The 9,021-nt window shown below is 44.4% G+C and overlaps 1 protein-coding gene across 1 annotated transcript; it reads right to left on the bottom strand.

Annotated features, from left to right (window-relative positions):
• Positions 1 to 5,740: 5,740 nt before the first annotated feature.
• On the bottom strand, positions 5,741 to 6,691 carry LOC137323261 (cyclin-dependent kinase 5 activator 1-like). The gene has a single exon (XM_067986754.1). It carries the CDS (start codon positions 6,689 to 6,691, stop codon positions 5,741 to 5,743), a length of 951 nt encoding a protein of 316 aa, XP_067842855.1.
• Positions 6,692 to 9,021: the final 2,330 nt, after the last annotated feature.

Below are 9,021 nucleotides of genomic sequence, written 5' to 3'. Positions count from 1 at the left end.
CCCTTTGCCATTACTTATAGGATCCTCGCAGTGGGACGATAATCTCAATGAACAACCGCAAAACCATTATGATACTGGACTAGTAATCCAGAGGTCTGGACTAGTAATCCAGAGAACGTGAGTTCAAATGCCACCATCATGGAAAAAAAAAACAGTCGAGAGGGCAAGGGTGGGGAGGCATTCCAGAAATGTGTTCAAGAGAACTTTCTTGATCAGTGTGTTTCCAGCCCAATGAGGAAGGAGGCAGTGCTGCATTTAGTTCTGGGGAATGAAGTGGACCATGCTTCATTGGGAGAGAATTTGGGAAACAGTGATCACGATATCATTAGGTTTAGCGTATCTACGGAAAAGGACAAGGAACAATCAAAGGTGGAAGATATTCAACTGGAAAAGGGCTAATTTCATGGAGTTGAAAAGGGATCTGACCCAGTAGTGGTGGAATGGAAAGAAAGGTTATCAATCACTGAGATGACAACATGCTGCTGTTACCATGGTGCGCTTAAGCAAAGTGGCCACTCAGGAATATGCAGACAGTTGTGTACAGTTATGGATAATCATTTGGTTTCTATTAATTTTACAAACCGCTTTTGTAAAAGAAAAAGAACCTTTGGGAAATATCCTGATTAAGATTCCATAATGAAATGAGTTGTAGATTATACCCTTTTTATGTATCGGAGACCCATGCAAAATCATATTATGAGCAATGGGAGGCCTTCAAGGAGGAGAAAGTTTGGTTACGGACTAGACACATTCCTATGCGGGGGAAAAGAAGGGCGTCCAAAGTTCAAGCTCCCTGGATGACTAAAGGAACAGAGATTAAAATGAAACAGAAATAGGAGGCTTATAATAAATGTCTAGATCATAATACAGTAGAGAATCAAGCACCTGTACACAACTGTCTGCATATTCCTTGATGGTCACTTTGCTTAAGCACACCATGGTAACAGCAGCATGTTGTCATCTCAATATGATTGACAGGTGCTTCAAAAAAAAGCTCATTTTGTAATTATTTCCCTACCCTATTACTCATAGGGTCCTCAATGCATGACCACATACCCGTCATGTGACTGGGCTAGTAATCCTGAGGCCTGGACTAATAATCCAGAGAACATGAATTCAATCCCACCATGGCAGTTTCAGAATTTGAATTCAGATTAAAAAATCTGGAAATAAAAAGCTGGTATCAGCAAAAGTGACCATGAAGCTGTCACATTGTTGTAAAAAACAATTGTTTCACTAATGTCCTTTAGGGAAGGAAACCTGCCGTCCTTACCTGGTCTGACCTATGCGGCCTGGTAACACTCGGTTGTATCAAACTGCTACAAAGAAGAACACCCACCACCACCTTCACAGGGGCAGCTAGAGATGGGCAATAAATGCCAGCCTTGCCAGTGATGCCCACATCCTGAGAATGAAAACTTTTTTTTATGCCAGCCTGTGGTGTTTTTTTTTAAATAACATATCATGGGAAGAAAAACATCAAAAGAGCCCCCACTTCTTTTCAAAATGATTCAGCTTACAATTGCCTTAAAATCAAACCCTGAAAACGCAAATGCCAGTTCAGCTTAAAACTGTTTTGTTTCCCTTAGCTTTCCGTCCGTCGACTGACAATGTTAAGAAAGAAATGGTACTGTTTGCATATAAATTATATATGTATATTCTAAAACTGTGGCTACCTCAAAGACTGGTATTAATTACAGGACAGTATTCAATTGTTTTACACAATTGAAATTCGCATTCGGGCCATGAAAGCCTTAAGAAAAATCCACTGTAAGAGAAAAAAAGTAAGTGCAAAAATTAAGCAGTTTTTTTTTCATGTAGGCGATGACTTCTTTGCTGGGGTAAGGAAGAATGTATATTTATATAGTGCCTTATGACAACTCAGCATGTTTCCAAGTACTTTATATCTAATTAATTACTTTTAAAAATATTGTCACTGTTATATGGGCAAACATGGCAGCCTTGTTGCATACAAGGTCCCACTATCAGCAATAAAGTGAATGACTGGTTAACCTGTTTTTGGTGGTATTGGTTGAGGAAGGAATGCTGGCCATGACACCAGGAGAACTTCTTGCCCTTCTTTCAGTTGGTAGCACTCTCGCCTCGGAGTCAGAAGGTTGTGGGTTTAAGTCCCACTCTAGGGACTTGAACTCATAATCTAGGCTGACATTCCAGAGCAGTATTGAGGGAGTGCTGCACTGTCAGAGGTGCTGTCTTTCAGATGAGAAGTTAACCCATCTGTCCTCTCAGGTGGATGCAACAGATCCCACGGCACTACTTCGAAATAGAGTAGGGGAGTTCTCCCTGGTGTCCTGGGGCCAATATTTATCACTCAACCAACACCACTAAAACAGATGAGTTAGTCATTATCTCATTGCTGTTTGTGGGACCTTGTTGTGCAGAAATGGGCTGCTGCATTTCCTACACAAGTGACTACACTTCAAAAAGTACTTAATTGGCTGTAAAGTGCTTTGGGACATCCTGAGGTAATGAAAGGAGCTACATAAATGCAAGTTCCTTCTTTCTTTCCGACATAGCCATCCACTTGAACAGGTATACAGGGCCTCACTTTTACTGTCTGAACGAAAGGGCAGCACCTCCAGCAATGTAGCACTCCCTCAGAACTGGACTGAAGATCTGGAGTAAGGCTTGAACCGATAACATTCTGGTTCAGAAGTAAGAGAACTACTAACAGAGCCAAGCTGACATTAAAGGGCTGATTTCATGAATAGTGCTTCTGGCAAGAGCCTCACCCGCTGAGGGAAAATGTTGAGAATTCACAGGCACTTCCTCCACATTTTTCCTTCCAAATGGATCAAAAATCACAGGGGAGTGCGCCTGCAATTAACTAACATACGCTCCTGGTAAAAGAGACTTCCTGATCAAATCATAACTTTGTAAAATTGGCCCTTATAGCTCCATTTATGTGTTTGCTCTCTTCTAATACCACTAAGTGGTCATTCTTTTTGTATGAATAGTCTGTGTTAGTATTGGCAGACTATTTAACCACAGTGGACACTGCAGCCAATATCCATGTGTGTGTATTTCCAGCAAGGATTAACCAATGTCCACACACATGTATTTCCAGCATGAATTCACCCATTGTCTACACACATGTACTGCCAGCAGGATTTGCTGGTCAGCAGTCTGGAGCCAATTGTACTGCACCTACCATCGTCCCAGCTGAAATGACCTAACCCGGCATAAACGACACCCGGGTCTTTCCTGGTCTGGATAGCTGAATTGTCCACCGAATAAGCTTTGTGAGCCACGGGGGAAGGAGATTGGGGCGGGGGAGCTAAATTAGGATGTTGAAAAATTCATGATTCACCGTTCAGCACAATGGACAGCGAACCCCGCTGAACCCGTTTGCTTTGCGCCCAAACATGATTTTCAGCACCCTGGAGAGCGTTCACCTTCACTGCAGTCACTTCTCTGAAAGCAATTTCTAGTTGGCTGAGTCAAAAAGGGAGTGTGTTACGAATGAGGCTTTTCAGGTCCTAAGTAGATGTCCGGTACCAGCACTGTAATCAGACAGCCCCAACCTGCTGCGGCATTCAGTTACGTGCTTGCATGCAAATCTAACTCGGCGCCTAATGATTCCCAAAACAGCTGTATACACACTTTTCAACCATTTGCACATCTGTGTGAACCGGCGCCCCAGAGAGAAAGATGACGATAAATAGAATAATCAATAGACAGATAGAGTAATTAATAGACGATAGATAGATAGATAATTAGCAGACGATAGATGATAAATAGTTATTAATGGACGAAAGAAAAATAAATAGATAGATAATCAATAGACGGTGGATGATGACTAGAGTCATTAATAGACGGTAGATAGATAATTAAATAATTAATAGACGATAGAGGGATGATAAATCGTCATTAATAGACGATAGCTAGATTAATTAATGGAAAGACAGAGTAATTAATTGACAGGTAGATAGATACAGATAGATAGACAGACAGCATCATTAAGATCACCAACAAAGTTTACCATTGATTTTAAGGTGAATGTTCGGTAAAATTCAAGTAAAAATTGAGCATACATTATATGCACACGCGCACACACGACCATGTTTCACTCACGTTGAAGAAAAGGATACTGCATGTGATATACCGGTGGGCAATGACTTGTACTCAGTTTGAGAGGTATCCTGTCCTGTCGGTGCACAGCACCAGTATTTTTGGAGGGGGTGGGGGAACTACCAAGGCTCAGGATACTCCGAATTAACCACGGTCAAAATCTTATAAAACCCACCCGCCCCCATAGCTTCCCAGTGGGAGTGTAAAGACTCAGCCACAATCTTGATGTGATGTTAAGCTGCGCCGCCTTCGCTTCATTGAAAGCTGTGCCCTTCCCCGAGAGCAGCGGTGTGAAGGAATATAGACGTCATCCCGAATGCACTGCATGCAGCTCCAATCTCATTCCATTACAGAGGGCTAAGGATTAGAGCTAAATCTGCTATCAGTAATCAGTACACAAGGACATGGGGGCGAAAGGAAACGGGAGTGGAAGGCCGCTCTCCAGTCACTTACAGCAGACATCTCCCGCCCCTAAGACCCAACTCACTCTCCCGGTGATTGAACACACAATTTGTTTAGTGATAGCACATGTATATAACAAAATGGTACACATATAGACTTATATTTATAATGATTGCACACACCTGCACATGCGCATGTTCATTGCAAACGCATACTCACATTATATATACATAGTAAATGCACACACAAATACACCAATGGCACACCCCTAGACACACATACACTTATAATTGCACACACACACAAACCAGTTTCTTTTTTCAACATATTTGAAATAACCAAGACACAGAATCGGATCATATTTCGATATATATATTTTTGTTGTTCCTGCATGTTCAGTATACAATACAAAACGAAACATTATTTATAATAGCCCAACAATTGGCACGTTTGACAATTAGTCAAAACCCCCTTTTTTTTTGTTTTGTTTGCTTGTTACTGAGAAAAATGTACATTCAGATAACGACAGAATGAGATTCTGCTGATTAAATGTGCAAAAATAAAACGCTGGATTGAAAACATCAGCACCATGGAGAGCAGTCGCCCTTCATAAGCTCTCTCTCTTCCCCCCCCCCCCCCGCCCCTGTCTTACACACACCCCACCCACTCCCTGCCAAGGGGCTCAGAAATACTGCTGCGATTATCTCTTCCCAAAATGGGGACAGTAAATAAATAAATTTATGTATATATTTTAAATTCACACTCCTATCCACAGCACTTGTTCGACAGGCTTCGACTGCAGCTCCGCGCCGCCGATCTGTACAGCCACAATGGAATACAACAGGGACAATTCTTTTTGGCATGCATCTTTGCTTTAATTCCCACTCCCCCCCCCCCCCCCCGCCCCGCGCCAACAGCCTTTTAAAAAATAAACAATGATCACCTTTGACACTGTGATTCACCGTACAATTGGAAAACAAATCATATTTTAAAAAAAAAACACATTGCAGTGAGCATTTGGACTCCCCTCCCCCCCGCCCCATTTCTTTTTTGTTAACTTGTTATTGAAATCTGCCAAATCTTGTCCGGTTTTAGGGTTCCGGGTCGGTTTTATTTTAGTTTTTGCCCTTTCATAAACGCTCCATTCCCATGACTCCAGGACTGCAACCCTTCCCATTGGGATTAACACTAGACGTTTGACCACCCCTTCCAACTATATATATATATATATATCAAAAAGAACTATCTAACGGTCCAGGTTAATTATATACTGTCCATTGGAGTCCCTGGTGTTGGATTCGATTTTGAGGTCTTGGAATACCTCAGTGAAGTAATGCGGGTCTGAATTGATCTGCAGCATCTTGGCACTCATTTGACCGATGATGGAGAGACATCTCTCCCAGAAGATCTCCTTGTTGGCTTCCACTAGGAACGGCTTGAGAGGGTAAGAGATCTCGTTGCCCATGTAAGAGTAAGCGAGGTAGAGGCAGGCAAGGAAAGTGGCTTGCAGTTCGAAGTCACTGTCGATCTCCTCATCCACCACCTCCCTGCAGAGCAAATAGACAAAGACCACGTTGGCCGGGGTGATGAAGCCTTGGTCCTGCCAACCTTGGATGAGCAAAGAGCGGTCGACGTTCCTGAACCACAGAACCGGCTCGTTGGGATTGAGGTGTTTGAGTCTGTAGCACCTCCGGCACAAAAAGTCGCCCAGGCAGCGGAGCAGCTCCCCGGTTGAAGCCTGCACGACCACCCGGCGGGGGGAGTTGAGGATGCGGCTGCTGGCTTGCTTCTGCGCCGGCACCAAGTGCCTGCCGGTGGAGTTGGCGTTGTTGGGGACCACGGGAACGGGCACCGGGATGGGAGCGCTGGGGGGCTTCTGCTGGGCGGGGAAGGCGTTGTGCTCGGGGCCGGGCTGGGGCTGGGGTTGGGGCGGGCAGGACTTCTTCAGGTTCTCGTTGTTGAGATGCTTCACCGGGTTGTTGTTATGGTTGAGCTGGCCGCCCGGCGTTGGGTTGACCTTCTTGGCGTTCTTCTTCTTGGCCGAAGCGACCACCAGGCGCTTCCAGGTCAGGGCGGAGATGAGGACCGAATGCTTCTTCAGGCTCTTCTCTTTGACATTCTTGCCCCCATGCTGCCCATCCTCCGCCGAGCCCACTTTGCTCTTGGATTCCGGAGACAACGACAGCACCGTCCCCATCTCTCACTGCGGCACCGGACGAAGAAGCCTGTTTATCTGGGAGGAAGGTTGCCCCTGGTCGTGGGGGGGCGGGGGGGGGGGGTGGAGGCGAGGTTCCCGGGGATTTTACAGCTCCAGGAGCCGCATTGGGTGCTGTTGTGGTCTCTCGAAGGAGCCGGGAAGGTGTGGCAGGGACTGCGGGAAGGAAAGAAGAAGAAAGGAAGGAAGGAGGGAGGGAGGGAAGGAAGGAAGGAAGGGTGGGCTAAAACGAAAAGGGGAACGGGGTCTCTGGATCCGAGGTCCAGTCTCCAACTCGAGCCTCTCGGCAGCTTACTGTCCCGTCGAACCGGCCTTCAGACTGCACGGACAATGATGGGCAGCCCCCAGAGCCAATCACTTAAACCAGGCTCAAGGGTTGGGCCAAACTCCCCGTTAGGAGGCAGCTCAACCTATTAGAATAGAGGATACAATGACAGACACGACAGGGAACCAATAATCCCTGAGATTAGACTGATTGATGTTTCATCTACCCAATCACAAATTAAGGAGGGCGAAGAAGTGACCAGCCAATCTGAAATGAGAAATAAATAACAGTTAAAAAAACCCAACCAGAATAAGAACTATTATAAGGGACAACAGGTGACCAATCAGGAAGAAGATTGTGATGATTGGCAGCATATGTGACCAATACTACAAAGCGACGGGGGCGGGACACATTGCTTGGGGCTGCATGCAATTGACTGAATGTATTGCGTTTTCTGTAGCAGTTCTTCAGCAGAGGCACCAATTATTATAAAAATTCTACATTAGATTCCTGCAAGAGGCTTTTTTTTTTGCTGCATGTGTTTATAGAAGTTCATGGTAAAGGATTACTGGCGATGAGTTAAGCAATGTTAGAGGAAAGTAAAGGTTTATGTCCATTTATATATAGAGCACGGGCATTAGTCCCCTAAAAATAACCGAGTTAATGCTTGCGTTAAAATAGCTTTCAGTTTAGGTGGCAGAGTCACCAAGACAGTGCATCGACCACAAAATACGGATGGGAGAAAAAATCCTGCATTTATGTAGACCCTTGTGATGTCCCAAAACATTTCGCAACCAATGTGTTAATCTCCATAAAATATAGAGCCCCTTGAGTGCAAAATTATGGCTCTTGAATCAATTTGTGAGTCTGTATACTTGACATGGTGAATATATAATAGGCTGCAAAGCATTTCCATTAAAACTACAGCACAGAAACAGGCCATTTGGCCCAACTAGTCCATACCAGTGTTTATGCTCCACACAAGTCTCCTCCTCCCTATTTCATCTACCCCTATCAGGATACCCTTCGATTCCTTTCTCCCCCATGTGCTTATCCAGCTTCCCCTTAAATGCTATTTGCTCAACTACTCCTTGTGGTAGTGAGTTCTGCATTCTTACCACTCTATGAGTAAAGAAGTTTCTCCTGAATGCCCTTTGGATTTATTAGCAACTATTTTATATTTATGGCCCCTAATTCTAGTCTCCCCCACAAAAAGTGGAAACATTTTCTCTACGTCTACCGTGTCAAACCCTTTCATTATCTTAAAGACCTCCATGAGGTCACCCCTCAAACTCTTTTCTAGAGAAAAGAGCCCCAGCCTGTTTAGCCTTTCCTAATAAGGATATCCTCTCAGTTCTGGTATCATCTTTGTGAATCTTTTTGCACCCTCTCCATTGCCTCTATAGCCCTTCCATAATATAGGGCACAATACTCCAAGTGTGGACTAACCAAGGTTCTATCTAATTTAATATAACTTCTTTGTGTTTCAATTCTATCCCTCTAGAAATGAACCCTAGTGTTTGATTTGCCTTTTTTATAGCCTCATAAACCTGCATCGCTACTTTTAGTGAGTTATGTATCGGTACCTCTAGATCCCTTTGCTCCTGTGTCCCGTTTGGACTTATTGTAGAATCATAGAATCAAAGAAAGGCTACAGCATGGAAGGAAGCCATTTGGCCCATCGAGTCCGTGCCAGCTTTATGGAAGAGCAATCCACCTAGTCCCACTCTCCCGTCCTTTCCCAATGCCCTGCAAATTTTTTCCTTTCAAGTACTTACCCAGTTCCCTTTTGAAGGGCATGATTGAATCTGCCTCCACCAGCCCCTCGGGCCGTGCATTCCAGATCCTAACCACTCGCTGTGCAAAAAAGATTTTCCTCATGTCACCTTTGGTTCTTTTGCCAATCACCTTAAAGATTTGTCCTCTGGTTCTTGACCCTTCCACCAAGGGGAACAGTTTTTCGATCGACTCTGTCTAGACCCTTCATGATTTTGAATACCTCGATCAAATCTCCTCTCAACCTTTTCTGTTCCAAGGAGAACAACCC

This window comes from Heptranchias perlo, chromosome 7 (genome assembly GCF_035084215.1).
Source record: "Heptranchias perlo isolate sHepPer1 chromosome 7, sHepPer1.hap1, whole genome shotgun sequence".
NCBI lineage: Eukaryota > Metazoa > Chordata > Chondrichthyes > Hexanchiformes > Hexanchidae > Heptranchias > Heptranchias perlo.
This window is presented reverse-complemented; position numbering and strand designations above follow the sequence as displayed.